This window comes from Lucilia sericata, unplaced genomic scaffold, assembly GCF_015586225.1.
Source record: "Lucilia sericata isolate MDLA Ls3-8-SP2 unplaced genomic scaffold, ASM1558622v1 Contig000033F_arrow, whole genome shotgun sequence".
Classification (NCBI taxonomy): domain Eukaryota; kingdom Metazoa; phylum Arthropoda; class Insecta; order Diptera; family Calliphoridae; genus Lucilia; species Lucilia sericata.
In genome coordinates this window covers 639380-658131 of record NW_023994071.1, presented here as the reverse complement: position 1 = coordinate 658131, position 18752 = coordinate 639380, and the positions used below count along the sequence as shown (strand labels likewise).

The window sequence follows — 18752 nt, the reverse complement described above, 5'->3', positions numbered from 1 at the left end:
AAAGAGGGTGTACCCGCACCCGAAACAAATTCTCAAAGCTCTATTGAGAACTTAATTCAAACCATGAACAGTTTCATGGCAAATATGCAAAATGTGTTTCAACAATTAATGCAGAATCAAAGCATGCTCATGCAGATCCTGCTAAATAAGAAATGAATTCCCTAAGAATTTGTTTTTGGAATGCTAACGGCCTTAACCAACACAAGAATGAAGTTGAACAATTCCTGCTACTTCAGGAAATTGACGTACTACTCGTCTCTGAAACACACTTTACCCTAAAGAATTGTTTCAGAATTAACGGATACTACACTTACGATACAAAACATCCAAGTGGCAGAGCCTGTGGTGGAACAGCGATATTAGTGAGAAAAAATATTAGACATTTCACAATGCCAGAATACAAAAAGGACCATATCCAGGCCACCTCTATAAATATACCTGATAGCAGAGTTACAATATCTTCAATATATTGTCCTCCTAGGTATAATATTAATCGAGAGCAGTTTCTCGATTACTTTAAAACTCTTGGACCAAGATTCATAGCAGCTGGTGATTATAATGCAAAACATACATTTTGGGGCTCTCACCTCATTACTCCCAAAGGCAGACAATTGCTAGAAGCAATATCGCATAACAGACTAGATGCCATATCTAGTGGCCAACCTACCTATTGGCCTACAGACCTCAATAAGATTCCCGATCTAATTGACTTTGCTGTTATCAAAAACATAAAACGAGAATTTATTTCAGTGATCCCTTCACTGGACCTCTCGTCAAACCACTCGCCTACAGTTTTAACGTTATTAGAAACCCCAAATAAATTGGAAAACTATTGTTCTTGTTTCCCTAACAAGATGACGAACTGGTTAATGTATAAAATGTATGTTAGCTCACACTTGCCACAAAACATTTCATTGAAAAATGACCATGAAATACAATCCGCTGTCGATATATTTACGGATATCTTACAAGATGCTGTCAAAGTTTCTACACCCCCAGTCACCTTGGGATACTACAAAAATTCGAAATGTCCTAGGAACATTGAGTCTCTAATTAAAGAAAAGAGAACACTCAGGCGTCAATGGCAACAATTGCGATCTCCAAACATAAAGATTAAACTTAATCAGTGTCAAAGAAGACTTCACATCGCCTTAAAAAATAATAAGGAATCTAATCTGAGAAATTATCTCAGAAACTTAGACCCTACTAGGAAAACAGAATATAGTCTCTGGAAAGCTGTTAAACATATGCAATGCCCTATTGCATATGAGTCACCCATACGCCTCCAGAATGGTCAATGGGCAAAAAATACGTCAGAAAAACTTGAAGCATTCGCCAATCACTTGGAGAATGTGTTTACTGAAAATGATACAGATTCTTCTATTAGTGCTAACATTATCAATAATGTGGTTCCACGCCCAATAAAATTCCGGTTCTCTACCGTGAAGACGGCAATCAAAGGTCTAAAGGCAGGAAAATCACCTGGTATAGATAAAATTACTACCACGATGATAAGTAACCTGCCCAATTCAGCACTGAGAATTATTTTGTTCATCTTTAACTCGATGCTACGTATTGGATATTTCCCTACCTCATGGAAAGTATCCGAAATTGTTATGATACCAAAACCGGGAAAAGATGTCACTCAAGTGACATCATACCGTCCCATTAACCTGTTGTCTATATTCTCAAAACTTTTTGAAAAGTTATTGCTTGAAAGCCTTATACTACACCTTAACGATAATTGCATTATTCCTGACCATCAGTTTGGTTTCAGAAGAAAGCACAGCACTATCGAACAGGTACATCGAATAACTACTCTTATTCGGAAGGCCTTCGAGAGCAAGCAATATTGCTCAGCATTATTCATAGATATTTCTCAAGCTTTCGATAAAGTCTGGCACGATGGACTAATACACAAAATTATCACATTATTACCTGCGAATGTTCACAAACTGCTTAAAAATTATATATATGAAAGATCTTTTCAAATCAGATCTAAAGATGTGATCTCTTCACGTCGAAAAATATCTGCAGGAGTACCCCAGGGGAGTATTCTAGGTCCGTTCCTATATATTTTATATACTGCAGATATGCCAACGAGCGCACTGACTCACACATCTACATTTGCGGATGATACCGCTTTTGTAAGCATACATGATAACCCTTCAATAGCTTCTGAACAACTCCAGCTTCACATCGGCGAATTGGAAAAGTGGCTGGACAAATGGAAAATAAAGGTCAATGCAACAAAATGTACTCACGTTACATTTACTTTAAGACGAGAAAATTGTCCTCCCGTACAGATAAACAATATAAAAATTCCTGAACAAAGCCATGTGAGATATCTTGGTATCCACCTTGATCGCCGCTTAACATGGACTCACCACATTGAAGCCAAGGTTACACAAATAAAATTAAAGTCAACTCAAATGTACTGGCTAATTGGACCACGGTCAGCTCTAGACTTGGAATACAAAGTGCTTTTGTACAAAACAGTTATAAAACCGATATGGCTGGCTATACGGCATTCAACTGTGGACAACAGCCTCCTCATCTAATGTTGAAAAATTACAAAGAAAGCAGTCAGCACTGTTAAGGTCAATAACAGGTGCTCCGTGGTACATTCGCAATAGTAATATTCATAGGGATCTCAATGTCCCCATAATACGCGAGGAGATAAAATTCTCTTGTTTAACCTACTTGTCGAAACTAATGGATCACCCAAATCCCCTTGCCAGGGAGTTGCTGTCATTTGAGGGTCATAGAAGACTGAGAAGAACGGAAACATTGGATTTTGCCAGATAATCAAATTATCGAGAACTTTGGTTGAAATTGCATTGGCAATAACAACGTTAGTTATAATTTAGGTTAAGATTTTAATACTTATTGTAAATTTCTACATAAGAAAGATTCAATAAAGAATAAATAAAATGAAAAAAAAAAAAAAAATAGTCTAGTCTATAGTCTAGTCTATAGTCTAGTCTATAGTCTAGTCTATAGTCTAGTCTATAGTCTAGTCTATAGTCTAGTCTATAGTATAGTCCATAGTCTAGTCTATAGTCTAGTCTATAGTCTAGTCTATAGTCTAGTCTATAGTCTAGTCTATAGTCTAGTCTATAGTATAGTCTATAGTCTTTTTTTTTTAATAAGGCAGGTGTAAATCTTGCATATGATACCCGGTGTTAAAAAAAAACAATGGGTTATGTCGGATTCCTACCGACTAAAGCACCTCCATCATCATCCATATACCCTGCGGGACTGTCATTCAAGATACTACATCGCTTAGGGCTTAGTTGCCCTCTGTCAAATATTGTTCTAAAGTTTTCCTTCTTTCCTCTTAATTCCTTAGTTTTATATGAATTCGCTTTATCATGGTGCATATTGCTTCCCAGTTTTCCATCTTGTATAGTAGAATCCCAGCAAAATATTTGCTTACAAATTCACTAGAAAAATCACCAGAATTCATCGAGTAAAGTGCTTACAATTCTACTAGAAAAAGTACTTATTTTTGTTTGAGATGTTCCAAAAGTAAGTCAATATTATTTGGTTGGAAATAAGTTGTTTTTTTAGAGTTATTTATAGAATATTTATGAAAAAATAAAAAGTCGACACAGACTTGGGTTGAACTCAATACCTTCCGTCTGCCAGTTGGATGCTCCACTCACTACACCACTGCTTAGCTGTTTTATTGTGCGTCAAATAATAGTTTTCACACACAAATACTATTTTATTTTCTGTTTGTCTAAAAATAGATATTTGATATCGTGTGCACAAAAAAAGGAAAAAAAAAAGAAAAAGTAACTCTTTTATGTTTGTTTGTTTCTTTATTTTGATTTTTTTTAGACTTTACATACAAAGTAAGTCATTAATAAAGTACTTAATGGTAATCATTGTAAGCAAAGATTTTGCTAGGATGTTCAAAATATTATGAGTATTCAATTGTTGCCCAACAATTCCTTCTGCACATTGCCTTTCGTCGTTAAATCTTGGACAATAAAACATTACATGCTCTGGGTTTTCCTCTATGTTTGGGCAGTGTGGGCAGAGCGGGGAGCCGTCGAGTCCAAATTTATGCAGGTAACTCTGTGTGAGAAAATAATCTGTCTCCCCGTGTTTCCTGTTTATCCATACTTTTATATTAGGTATGATTTTGAAAGTCCATCTTCCTTTGTGACTTTCTTCCCATCGGGATTGCCAAATACTCAGCGATGTTTCTCTTTCCAGCTTTTTCGCATAGCTGAGATTTTGGTTTCCCCTTCTCTTCCACTCGTAAATTCGATTTGCTTCGTCAGCTAGAATGTCTATGGGAATCATTCCCGATATGACATACGCCGCATCATCTGATGTTGTACGATAGGAACAACATGCACGCAGGGCACATAGTCTATAGACTGATAAGACAGATTTAACTGTTGATCTTACTTTAAAGGCTTTAGACCAAATAGGGGCTGCGTACAGGATCAACGAGGTAACTACAGAGTTTATAATTTTTCTCTTGGATTGCCTTGGACCTCCTAGGTTTGGCATCATTCTTTCGATAGCAACTCTTACGTTTGCTGCTTTCTGAGATATATAGTCGCTATGAGCTTTGAAGTTTAACTTTGCATCGATCATCATACCTAAGTATTTTATATGCGATTTAGACACCACCTCATACATCCCCACATTTACATTTATGTATTCCGGTTTCCGTCGGTTACTGATTAAAACGACTTCCGTTTTATGTTCGGCTAGATATAGTCCAGCGCTTTTCATACACGATCTTATGACTTCGATAACTTCATTTGCTATAAGTTGTATTTCGTCTATAAATCTTGCCGAGACTGTTACTGCAATGTCATCCGCAAAGCCGATAATGTTCGCTTCGTCCGGGATTGCCAGTGTAAGAACGTCGTTGTACATAATGTTCCACAACAGAGGTCCTAACACGGAGCCCTGGGGGACCCCTGCCGTGACCTTATGCATCTTAACACCTTCTTCTGTGTCATAGCACAGTCTTCTATTAGAGAAGTAGCTACTAATAATCAGAGTCAAATAATCTGGTACTCCAAGTCTGCGAAGAGTTTGTAATATTAAACCCCAGTTAGCAGAGTTAAATGCGTTTTTACATCTAGTGTAATAATCGCACAGTATTTTTTGTTTGCCCCTTTGCCCTCTATTGCCTTTTGTGCTGTTTCCGTCACCATATGGATTGCGTCTATGGTTGATCTTGCCTTACGAAAGCCATATTGGTAGTTTGACAGACCGTTTTTCGCTTCAACGATTGGTAACAAGCGACTGTATATTATTTTCTCCAGTAGTTTCCCTATTGTGTCCAGTAGACATATTGGTCTGTACGACGACGGCTCATCAATAGGTTTATTTGTTTTTTGGATTAGTACCAGTGTCTGTTTCTTCCAGGGGTCTGGGAAAATACATTCCCTCAAGCATTGGTTAAACAGGTCGGCAAATAATTTAGGCACTTTCCTGATTGCGAGCTTAAAAGCTGCGTTTGGTATGCCATCTGGGCCAGGAGCCTTTCTATCTCCAATTTTGCTTGATAAATGGATCACTTCATCCTCCGTTACTGGTGATATGTTTCCTGCATCTTCTGTTCTATACGACAAGTTAACTAAACTTTGCTGTTCCGGAAACAGTGTCCTAACAATCTTGTCCAGTAAATGTGGACAAGTAGGCTGTGGAGATTTTTTTCCTTTGAGCCTCGACGTGACCACCGTATAGGCTTTGCCCCATGGATCGGAGTCAGCTTCCAAACATATCTATTTGAAGCAAATTCTTTTACTACGTGCAATGGCATTTTGGAATTCTCGTCTTGATTTTTGATATTCTAGACTGCGTACTTCAAAGTCCAATCTTCCTCTCGCGCGTTGGGCTTTTCTTCTAGCTCTTAGGCATTCTTTCCTTAGGTTGCTAATTTCGTCATTCCACCAATAGTTTGAATTACGGTTTTTTGACAATCTGCGCCTTGGCATTGCGATATCACATGCTCTCTTCAGTTTGTCGATTATATACCTCGCATTGTACTCTGCTGTACCTTCTATTTCAGTAGTTTGTGAAATCTCCTGGGTAAAAATGTCCTTGTGAAGCTTTTTTGAGGCCCAACCTATATACCTGGTATTACACCTATTTGGCGTAAGTTGCGTTCTGCTATTGTTATTTACAGAGAATATTATAGATTGGTGGTCCCTGTGCGTGTATTGATCGCTGACGCTCCATTCTATATCTCTAGCCAGCGAGTTACTTACAAATGTGATGTCCACCACGGAACAGGTTCCCCTAGCCATGAATGTTGGCTTACTTCCATTGTTGGCTAGCACAAGATCGGACCTTGAGAATGTCTGCAGTAGAATACGTCCCCTTTTATTGGTGTATCGGCTTCCCCATTCAACTGCCCATGCGTTGAAATCTCCCGCTATGATTTTTGGGTTGTGAAAATTTGCATCCCTCACAAGTCGATCTAACATTCGTTGGTATTGTTCTATAGTTGCACTAGGTGGTGCATAGCAACTGTATATATAAACACCACCAATTTTTGCCATTACGAAACCATCTTCTGGTTGTTTTGAAATTTCTTCGATGGCCTGGTTTCCATAGGCCCATATAGCAGCTTTGTTAGACAAATCCTTCACCCATACAGCGTTGTGCATGTTTTTATACTGTTCACTTAGGATGGCGACATCAACACGAGTTTCGCAGATAATCTGTGAAAGCAGGTCCTGTGTCGCCTTACAATGGTTGAGGTTAAGTTGAAGTAACCTCATTTGCGTAACTTGGTAAGAGCCTGTTTATATACAGGACATCTCCCGCTACCTGCCACATGAATAATGTCTACGGATCCTCGTTGTTTACAGAACATACACTCCGGTTTTTTAGTACAGTCTTTAGCATTATGACCGATATCGCCACACCTCCTACACATTTTGGATCTGTCTTGAGCATTGGTACAATTTGTTGCAATGTGTCCAAATTCAAGACATCTGTAACACCTTTTAAGGGACACTTTTTCCCTAATCCTACAGATGACCCATCCGATTCGGATTTTACCCGTTTTCAATACTCTTCGACCCATGTCCATTGGTAACGAAATAATTGCTGTTTGTGTATCTCCGTAGCTTTTCCTAAGGCTCTTGATATCCGATTCTTTTATTCCTTCCACTTCGATTTGTTCCGTCAGGGCATCGCATATTTCTTGTTTTGTGGTAACCTCGTCAATGTCCTTACATTCAATAAAGATCTCCTTTTTATGGGTTCTAATATCCGCTTGTTGGCCAATACTTTTTTCCATCTGACCATGGAACTTATCCACAATATCTTTACTCGCTGATTTGATCTCTAGTAGTAAATCACCTCTTTGAGTTCTTCTTATGCGCGAAACGTTCTCTCCAAGATCTTTTAAAGTTGGGTCTGCCTTTATTTTGCGTAATATATCTGCGTAGGTAGTTTCTCCCTTTGCAGATATTATCATCGCATCTGTCTTGACTGGTCTCTTACGCGAGTTTTTCTTACGTTTGACTGTTTTCCATTCTTCGTTTTTCGCATTTTTGGTATCCTCCACAGGTTTTCCATTTTCCATTTCAATCTTCTTCTTGGTTTTTTGAATAACCTTCTTGCTTCTTTTCGGGGTTTGCATTGTTGTAGGGCTATCTACAGGTTCTCTACTCCTCTTTCTGTATTTTTTTCTTCGTACGATTTGGGGGTTGTCTTTGTTGACTGTTCTCTTATTTCCGCCTTTTCCTTGACATCTAAACTCGTTATTATGCTTCTCTTAGGAGTTTGCATTTCCGTGGAACTATCGACCGGTTCTCCGCTCGGTTTAGGGTCGTTTGTTTCTTCACCAGTTTTTGGCGTTATCTGTGTTGACTGATCGCTTTTTTCAGATTTCTCCTCAGGTTGTAGCTCTTTCTTAACTTTATTATAAGTAGCTTTAATAACTCTTATCTGTGCTTTGATGTCGAGATGTATATTATTTTTGGGCTTCATAAACAACATAAGTTTATCTATTTGTCTTCCTAGTTCTACAAACGATTTACTTGAGGAACTCATTTCTAGTTCATCTTTGCTTGTTTGTTCAGATGTTGTTGGTGTAATGTTGCTCACTGCTTGCGGTGGTGATCTCTGAACACCTGAGTTTCTCCTAAAGGGATCCGTTGTTGCAAGCATCTCCATAATATTTGTGTTGTCTGTAGCATTATATTCTAGTCCAGCCAGGTTTGCTACTGGATTAGAATTTTTGCGGTAGCTGGATATGGACGACTGAAAGCCCGCGTTCACACTTTCCAAAGCCGCCGGTACTGGGTTTATTACTCCCTGCACTGTAACTTGAGTACTGGGGTCCGCGGGATCGTAAGTTCCCGATATTCTCTTCCGAGAATACCCCTGCGGGTAGTCTAATCTATAGTCTAGTCTATAGTCTAGTCTATAGTCTAGTCTATAGTCTAGTCTATAGTCTAGTCTATAGTCTAGTCTATAGTCTAGTCTATAGTCTAGTCTATAGTCTAGTCTATAGTCTAGTCTATAGTCTAGTCTATAGTCTAGTCTATAGTCTAGTCTATAGTCTAGTCTATAGTCTAGTCTAGTCTAGTCTAGTCTATAGTCTAGTCTAGTCTAGTCTAGTCTATAGTCTAGTCTAGTCTAGTCTATAGTCTAGTCTAGTCTAGTCTAGTCTATAGTCTAGTCTATAGTCTAGTCTATAGTCTAGTCTATAGTCTAGTCTATAGTCCTAGTCTATAGTCTAGTCTATAGTCTAGTCTATAGTCTAGTCTATAGTCTAGTCTAGTCTATAGTCTAGTCTATAGTCTAGTCTATAGTCTAGTCTATAGTCTAGTCTATAGTCTAGTCTAGTCTATAGTCTAGTCTATAGTCTAGTCTATAGTCTAGTCTATAGTCTAGTCTAGTCTAGTCTAAGTCTAGTCTAGTCTAGTCTAGTCTAGTCTAGTCTAGTCTAGTCTAGTCTATAGTCTAGTCTAGTCTAGTCTAGTCTAGTCTAGTCTATAGTCTAGTCTAGTCTAGTCTATAGTCTAGTCTATAGTCTAGTCTATAGTCTAGTCTATAGTCTAGTCTATAGTCTAGTCTATAGTCTGTCTATAGTCTAGTCTATAGTCTAGTCTATAGTCTAGTCTATAGTCTAGTCTATAGTCTTAGTCTAGTCTATAGTCTAGTCTATAGTCTAGTCTATAGTCTAGTCTATAGTCTAGTCTATAGTCTAGTCTATAGTCTAGTCTATAGTCTAGTCTATAGTCTAGTCTATAGTCTAGTCTATAGTCTAGTCTATAGTCTAGTCTATAGTCTAGTCTATAGTCTAGTCTATAGTCTAGTCTATAGTCTAGTCTATAGTCTAGTCTATAGTCTAGTCTATAGTCTAGTCTATAGTCTAGTCTATAGTCTAGTCTATAGTCTAGTCTATAGTCTAGTCTATAGTCTAGTCTATAGTCTAGTCTATAGTCTAGTCTATAGTCTAGTCTATAGTCTAGTCTATAGTCTAGTCTATAGTCTAGTCTATAGTCTAGTCTATAGTCTAGTCTATAGTCTAGTCTATAGTCTAGTCTATAGTCTAGTCTATAGTCTAGTCTATAGTCTAGTCTATAGTGTAGTCTATAGTCTAGTCTATAGTCTAGTCTATAGTCTAGTCTATAGTCTAGTCTATAGTCTAGTCTAGTCTATAGTCTAGTCTAGTCTATAGTCTAGTCTAGTCTATAGTCTAGTCTAGTCTATAGTCTAGTCTAGTCTATAGTCTATAGTCTAGTCTAGTCTATAGTCTAGTCTATAGTCTAGTCTATAGTCTAGTCTATAGTCTTCTATAGTCTAGTCTATAGTCTAGTCTATAGTCTAGTCTATAGTCTAGTCTATAGTCTAGTCTATAGTCTAGTCTATAGTCTAGTCTATAGTCTAGTCTATAGTCTAGTCTATAGTCTAGTATATAGTCTAGTCTATAGTCTAGTCTATAGTCTAGTCTATAGTCTAGTCTATAGTCTAGTCTATAGTCTAGTCTATAGTCTAGTCTATAGTCTAGTCTATAGTCTAGTCTATAGTCTAGTCTATAGTCTAGTCTATAGTCTAGTCTATAGTCTAGTCTATAGTCTAGTCTATAGTCTAGTCTATAGTCTAGTCTATAGTCTAGTCTATAGTCTAGTCTATAGTCTAGTCTAGTCTATAGTCTAGTCTATAGTCTAGTCTATAGTCTAGTCTATAGTCTAGTCTAGTCTATAGTCTAGTCTAGTCTATAGTCTAGTCTAGTCTAGTCTAGTCTAGTCTAGTCTATAGTCTAGTCTAGTCTATAGTCTAGTCTAGTCTATAGTCTAGTCTAGTCTATAGTCTAGTCTATAGTCTAGTCTAGTCTATAGTCTAGTCTAGTCTATAGTCTAGTCTAGTCTATAGTCTAGTCTATAGTCTAGTCTATAGTCTAGTCTATAGTCTAGTCTATAGTCTAGTCTATAGTCTAGTCTATAGTCTAGTCTATAGTCTAGTCTATAGTCTAGTCTATAGTCTAGTCTATAGTCTAGTCTATAGTCTAGTCTATAGTCTAGTCTATAGTCTAGTCTATAGTCTAGTCTATAGTCTATAGTCTAGTCTATAGTCTAGTCTATAGTCTAGTCTATAGTCTAGTCTATAGTCTAGTCTATAGTCTGGTCTATAGTCTAGTCTATAGTCTAGTCTGTAGTCTAGTCTATAGTCTAGTCTATAGTCTAGTCTATAGTCTAGTCTATAGTCTAGTCTATAGTCTAGTCTATAGTCGAGTCTATAGTCGAGTCTATAGTCGAGTCTATAGTCGAGTCTATAGTCTAGTCTAGTCTATAGTCTAGTCTATAGTCTAGTCTATAGTCTAGTCTCATGTAAAGCTGTCTCTGTAGATCGTCCTTTAAGGTAGGGATGTTAACTGGTTGGAAGCCTTGATGAGCTCTATAGTCATTTCCTTATATGTGAGTCGATGAGTCTTTCCAGCGTTTTGAGCTGAAAAGATGAAAGACTAATTGGACGAAAGTCTTTCGCATTCTCAAGACTCATTTTGACAGCTTTAGGAAAAAAACGACCTTAACCTTTCTCCAGTTTACCGGAACATGGTTGAGAGAGAGAGGCTAGGCGTATATATTCTATGAAGCCATGGGATGATATATTATTTTGCACTTTGTAACATCCTTAGCATTTGATTTGAAAGGGAAAAACTATCAATCGCCCATGAGATTCTATCATGGTAGATTATATTGTTATTGATTCACGATAGAGTCCTACTGTCATTTCCTTGACAGCATCTTTGCAGCCGGGGAAATGAGTAACCAGTAGGATATCAAGAGATTCTGCCGAGGATTCTGACCAAGTGTGGTCTGAGAAAGACCCCTTTTTGGGAACTCTCCACATATCAACTTATATTTTAGATTTTTCATTAATGTAATCTTATATCGAAGAGAATCCAATTGTGGTCTGAGAAAGACTTTTTATTGGATACTCTCCACCTATCAACTGATATTTTAGATTTTTCATTAATTACCCTTATTATGTATGTCGTAGTCGAAAATCGACAATCGTCGTAGTCGAATTTAAATTTTATTGGTATTATGTATCAAGTTCGACATGAGTATTTTTTTGTAGTAGATTATTTTGAAAACTTTTATATAATTTATTTTATTGAAAATTTTAAGTATTGCGGCATATTTCTTTTGATGAAAAAAAGAGGAAATAGTAAAAATTGTCTCGATATTCAGTATTTTTAATAGTTTTTTGACCTTTATATATTAGCACATTGAGTTAATAAGAACCATAAATTGTTTTAATGACCAGATATTATTTTAATAGCGTAAATTATTTTCCAACATTATTTTTTGTATTCCGAACAAAAGTTCGAATTTTCGATATTAAATAATGGTTTTAATCCATAGATTATTGTAAACTTTTTTGAACTTAATTTCGGATATTCGAACACTACCTTTTATAGATTTTCGAACATAAGTTCGAATTTTCGAAGTTTTTTATTTTTAGTATTCAAAGATTATTTTAAAACCATTAAACATGTTTCGAACTTAATTTGGAATTTTCGAACATAATACTATATTGCCACAATAGTAATCATAATTGTCAATTTAAGTACACTCAAAACATTTTCGAACAAATGTTCGAACATTCAGATTTTCTTTTTTTTTTTGGAGTTTTTATGATTCAGAGAATATTTTTAAACCATAAAAAATTTTTCGAACTTTATTTCGTATTTTCAAACTTAACTTCGAATATTCGAACATTATATTATATGTTCCTCTGGTGTACTCATAACTTCCAAATTTCAGCAAATTTGAGCTACGGGAACTGATGCCAATAGCTTTGAAAGTTTTTGTCACCAGTAAAATACACATCGACACTTTCTGTCGAATTTTCCATTAAAATACGACATACATAATACCGTTTTTAGTAATAGATTTTTACCATACTTATATTTCTGAAGAAAATCGACATATGTGATACCATTTTGAAAATTCGAGAGAAAATCGACGTGACTCCGACTTACATAATAAGAGTGAATGAGTGTAATGTGTAGTACCTCCTACCATCCATTATAATTATCCGTACTTGGAAAAATGAATGTTGGTGTGTTACCAGAATTACATATACTTTGATTGTTAATATTAATGAAATTGAATAATGACTCATCCTTTTCATTATTTTCGCTGCTACCCCATATCGAATGCCTGGAGTTGGCATCACAGCCCATGATTATGTCGTCAGATGCCCATATTTGGGCCAGGAGGTCGCTTACTTCGGCGGGAGGTGCAGAGCCCGACTCTGTGATAGCCAGGATGAGGCACGTGAGGCCGTCGCCTTGTTCAGCGCGAATGATGGACCAGTCGTCCATGTGGATGTTGGGATTCTGACGCTTCAGGCATTCCAACATTTTGTGTGTTTCAGTGGTAATTTTTGGTAACGAGATGCGTGCACGAGGTCTCATCGGAATTTCCTGAGCGGGGATAAGCTTAAGGCTTAAGCTTTTCCATGCGTCGCTTATCTTAGTGATGCATTTGCTGAGGAAGTCCTTTGAGAACTCGTCCATACATTTGATCTCCCTGTATCCCCGATGTATCTCACCGGAGTCAAAACGAGGTGCTATGTTGACTTCACTGGCTAGGAGGTGTTCCATCTTTGTCGTTCATCAGTGCCATCAGGAGATGGTCCTTCACCACTTCGTTGAATGGTCTCCTGGCTGATATGACTGCGGGTGCAGCAAGTTCTGGAGCGGTTTTGCTATCTGTAACCTTCCTCCTCTTGGACGGTTCACCCGTCTCTGTCTGAGATCGGTTCCGTTTGGTCCTTTCATCTGCAGCTGCTTTGGAAGTGCTGGGTACGGCTTCCATAAACTTACGGTACTCGTCTACCACAGCTTCGTACTCGACGCAATCTTCCTCATCTTGTCTAGAATGAACTGTGTCTTGGCATATCTCGCTTTAAAGATGTTTTCTGACTCTTCCTTCTTGCTCGATTTTACCCAATTGTTCGCCAGACTTGGCTTAGTAAAGGGAAAGACGATCCATGCAGTGACAGCATATATGGACTAGACTAGGCATTACAACCGTCCCGTGTCGTAGCACCGGATCTTCTTTTACCACTAATTAGCCATTCAGGTTCTCACTGCTTCCAACCACCTTAACCTTACAATTGCGGAATGGTATAGTGGGAAAATGAAGGGATTAAAACAGGGTATAGGGAGGATAACCTTTGGTCATGCTGGCTTTTAAGTTCGCTGTCATGCGGGAAAGCTCAACAGAGTTTAACAGCATGTCAGAGAACCACAGCCAGCACTAAGCCACCACATCGCGACAAGATTATTATCCAGGTGATGGAATGTAATTTGTATTTCTTTTTCTTTTTTTTGTGGTAAAATTTTTATGAAAAACAATATTAAATGAAATTTTAGAATAAATATTATTCAATGATTATCTTTCTAGTAAATATAAACACATATATATATTTTTGGCTTTTGGTTTGGTTGCGAATTAACTGTTCTTGTTATACTCCTATTTGTCTGCAAACAAAGTCTTGTTTTTCTTACTGTTTTATCTGTCAATTGTTTTACGAAATTATTTGTTGTAATGTGAGCACCAAGCAAACAAATTTTCACTATTTGAGTGTGTGCCAATCGGTAACAATTTACTTGAAAATGTAAATTTTTGATGGATATGAGGTGAATAAAATTTTACTAGCTCATAGGGCTACATAAATATTTGACAAATGAAAAGAAAAATTTGAAAATACAAAAAATAAAATATTTTATAATTTCAGTTTATAATACATTTGTGATTGTAGAAATTTATTTCAATAATAAAAAAATCAATAAAAGAACTTCTTTTATTAAAATAAATGCAGATTTTCTTGTGCAATTAGTGACAATTGTCAAAATTTAATGTAATCAAAAAGATTTCGTTTGGCACAGCAAAAATGATAATATTTTCCACCATAAGAAAATTTTATTTTACCATAGAACTTTGCTGCAGTTTGGCACACAGTCTTTGTATTGAATTGTGTTTGGCTTTGTTTCTTCAAACAAAACGTCAAAACAGAAATACTCATTTTAAGCACATTATTAAATTAAAAATGTATTTAATTTTTTGTTTTTAGGCAGAAATTAAGTTAAACAAAAATATTTCATGTTTGGTGTTCATGTTGTGTTTACATTGGGAGAATATTTGTAGGTTGACAAATAATAATGTTTCACGAAAAACAGCTGATATATTGTTTGCTCTTCAAAAATATTTTGTGTTCACATTACAGCCAACAAATATTTGATAAAAAACGTCAAATATTTGTTAAGTGTGAGCGTAGCTTTAAAAAAATTAATTTTGAACCTCGATAAAGAGTGTGTGCCAATCGGTAACAATTTACTTGAAAATGTAAATTTTTGATAGATATGAGGTGAATAAAATTTTACTAGCTCATCGGGCTACATAAATTTTTGACAATTGAAAAGAAAAATTTGAAAATACAAAAAATAAAATATTTTATAATTTTAGTTTGTAATACATTTGTGATTGTAGAAATTTATTTTAAAAATAAAAAAAATCAATAAAAGTGCTTCTTTTATTAAAATAAATGCAGATTTTCTTGTGAAATTAGTGACAATTGTCAAAATTTAATGTAATCAAAAAAGATTTCGTTTGGCACAGCAAAAGTGATAGCATTTTCCACCATAAGAAAATTTTATTTTACCATAGAACTTTGCTGCCGTTTGGCACACAGTCAAAATCAAAAAAAAATGGAGAACTATTAATTTTGTATGTATGAATTTCATCAAATTCGGAGAGGGTCATGCTCAATTTTTTTTTTGATATTAAATATGAGAAAATTTTCCTAAAAATAGCAGAGTTTAAAATGCATATTAATTAGCAATACGAGCTAACTTTGTAAAACCCTTTAGGGAATTTAGTCAATTAATTGTCTACTTTCATTTGCCGTTTGTCTCATTCGGGAAATATTCGATGACCCAAAATTTGTTGCATAGTGCAACATAACAAAATATGAACAATTTATGAATAACTTATGTTTTTTTTATATTTCAGGCACAATACGAGTTCCTACATAGAGCTATAGTCAACTACGCAGATCTTCATAAGTTATCCGAATAAACATGTCCCAGGAGAAGTCATTGACATCAATTATATAAGGAGCCATATTTTGCATATTAAAAAGCTACTATTTAAGAACTTCTAACCACATATTGTATAAAATGTCTTAAGTTAATTTTGTAAAATTACCATAATATATTCTACATTATTGTAGATAACATACATACATAATAAGCAAGTAACCAAAGGACAATTGAGTGTAAAATTTTATATGTAAATCTAATAAAAATGTTTGATACCACACACTAATTACTTTACTTACTTACGAAGTTTGTTTATGTTGGCATTATTGTTTTCCTTTTCCTGAACTTTTTTATTAATTCACACCTAGAACAAATTATTAAATTTTAACCCCCTTATTCACAAACAGCATTTTTATTTTTTAAAAGGTTTATAAAACCAAATTTCCATACAAAATCTAATTTATAAACTGTTTATAAAATAAAATTTTTTTTTTTCGTGAATAAGGTGGTGAAAGAATATACATATATATATAAAATATTTACAGTATAGGCAATAAAAATTAAATAAAAAATGTAAATTGCCACGATTTCTAATGTATGCTATCTATGCTATCGATTTCTAATGTAGGCTATGTATGTATGATTTTGAGCATGATATTATCGATCAAAACATAGTGGACACACGTAAAATGTTACATATTTATGTAATAAAATTATTATTTTTGCTTTTATAAAAAATATTCATATAAAGGACTTTAACTCCAAATTTTATAATAACACTTTTTTATTCACATGAAGTTGTAAGCAACAGCAATTCAAAACAAGTATGACTTCTTCATTCGCCCTTGACGAATCTTATATAAACTTCACCTTAGTGTGTTTAAAAAAGTTAAATTTTATAAAATTTCAATTTATTTTATTTTTCTTTAGCAATAACAAAAAAACAATAAAACAACAACAACTTACGACAATCGAAACAAAACACAAAAAATACACAAAGCAATAAAACCAACACACGCCCAAACATAAGTTTTTTTTCCAATAAGCAATGTTGTTCCCTTTTTTGATAAAATTGTCAGAGGTTGTCCCGGATTTGTGTGAACGGATTTTAATGAATGAGTTGGATATTTTGATCATACAGTTTTTTTTAAATGAGTGTAACTTTTCACCTATTGATGCTACCAAAAATTGCCCAAAGGGCTTTAGATAGCTATTTTTTCGCTGTTACCAAAAAAAAAAATTGGATGAGATCGATTTTAAAAGTTGGATCACTTGACACGTAATTACCCATATGTAGTATACCCTTCTCACGAAGGTGAAGAGTATGAAAATAAATTTGTATACCCTACATACTATAGTGGGGAGGGTATTATGCGTTTGTGCTGATGTTTGTAACACCCAAAAATATTGCTCCTATCAATCGACTCAGAATCACTTTCTGTCTCCGTCTGTGTGTCCATGTAAATCTTGTGCCCACTCTACAGGTCGCAATTTTCAAGATAATTTGATGAAATTTGGCCATACTCTTCTCTTGGAAGAGTAGGACGAAGCCAATTCAAAATCGGTCCATTATTTCGTATAGCCCCCATACAAACGTACCCCCGTATAAGGCTTTGGACAAAGAATAAATAATAAATGAAACTGTTGTCAAAAGTACCTAAGTCTACTGTCATCCGGTACCTAACTCTAAGAATGTATTAGTAGAATTCTCAAGTCAACATAGTTGCAAAAAATCGTATTGAAAAATATTGAAAAAAAATATTACATTTCAATTTATACTTTGAAAGGTTTCTTAAGATATTTTCCACATATTTTATCTACAAACATTTTATAAACACGTCTATTTGTTTTTTAATCTATAATATTGAAAAAATAAATTATTTATTTGAAATATCTTTTTCGTTTACCATACGAAAATTTACAACATTGTTTTTTTAGTTTTAATTTCAACCAACAAAAATTCAATGTCAAAAAATAAAAAATATTTTTTTTGTTTGTAAAAAATATATTATTTTCTGGATATTAAATGTGTTTAAATTGTGCAAAAAAATTATAAAATATAATGTTAAGTGATAAAAAATATTTCAAAGTGCTATTATCCTCAAATTTTCGCGAAAAAGTTTTGAAGTTTGGAGAGAGAATAAAATTTTTACATATGTGTTGGATTTACACAGCACTCGTCTGTGAGAAGAGCGTAATGTTATTGTTGTAAAAAAATGACAGCGTTTCACTTCTTGTTTATTCTTTGGCTTTGGAGCTCATAAATATGTTAAATGTTCTTGTATCACTTCAAAAATCGGCAAAACTTACTTTTATATAAGTCTTAATGATACTGCTGATTTTCGTAATGATCGGGCTTCATTTAACCATATCCCCCATTTAAAGTCCCCTTCAGAAAATGACTTGATGGTCAAAATTCACTTATAAACACTAATATCACGATAATATTCTGCATAAATAACACAGTGACACAAAATAAGCGAAAACTTAAATACCTGGGAAGTGATACTATTTTTCTGAAAGTTGGATCCGAGTAGAACCTCCAAAATCTTGAGTTACGGCTTAAAAAAAACATTTTTTCGTACCTTTCCAGGTTACATAAACATCATATATGTCCTTATAAAGGCCTCAACTTAAACTTAAAATCGGTTGAGATGCATCTAAGTTACTGACTTTTAAATGCTTAAAGGTACGAAAAACCGGTTATTTACCCGTAACTCAAGATTTTGGGGGTGTTTGGCAAATTTCAAAAACATATTCTTGTTCTACTCGGATCCACCTTTCAGCAAATAGTATCACTTCCCAGGTATTTATTTTTGTCGCGTTGTGTAACTAATGTAGACGTAAATTCCCTGCCCCCATTTAACCCCTCTCTTAGAAAATCCCTCTTTTGTTCACAAATAGTTAAAATATTTATTAATTAGGTAAAAATTAAATATTATTAAAAAATAATCAGCATTTTTAACATAATCATTGGGTAGTATATCATATGGTCGGCAATGCGCGACTATAAATGTTTACTTGTTTGTGTAATATTCAAAAAATGCATGTGACAAAACAAAATGGATTTAATATTTGTCTTCATAATTGGCTAAAATTCCTTTATTTTAATTACTAATTACTTTAGTGAGTATTATTAGTATTAAGATAATAAGAATATCTCATACAATCATTTTTATTTCAGTCAACC

General features: G+C 34.8%; 1 protein-coding gene across 1 annotated transcript in view; it reads left to right on the top strand.

The window, feature by feature from the left end:
* The window catches only part of LOC119612032 (tyrosine-protein phosphatase 69D), a 314226-nt gene extending 298386 nt beyond the window's left edge, over positions 1–15840 (top strand). Inside the window, exon 12 of the mRNA XM_037967748.1 lies at positions 15534–15840. Coding sequence (XP_037823676.1) covers positions 15534–15599 — 66 coding nt within the window. The 3' untranslated portion in view covers positions 15600–15840. The remainder of the gene's footprint in view (positions 1–15533) is intronic.
* The last annotated feature ends 2912 nt before the right edge of the window (positions 15841–18752 follow it).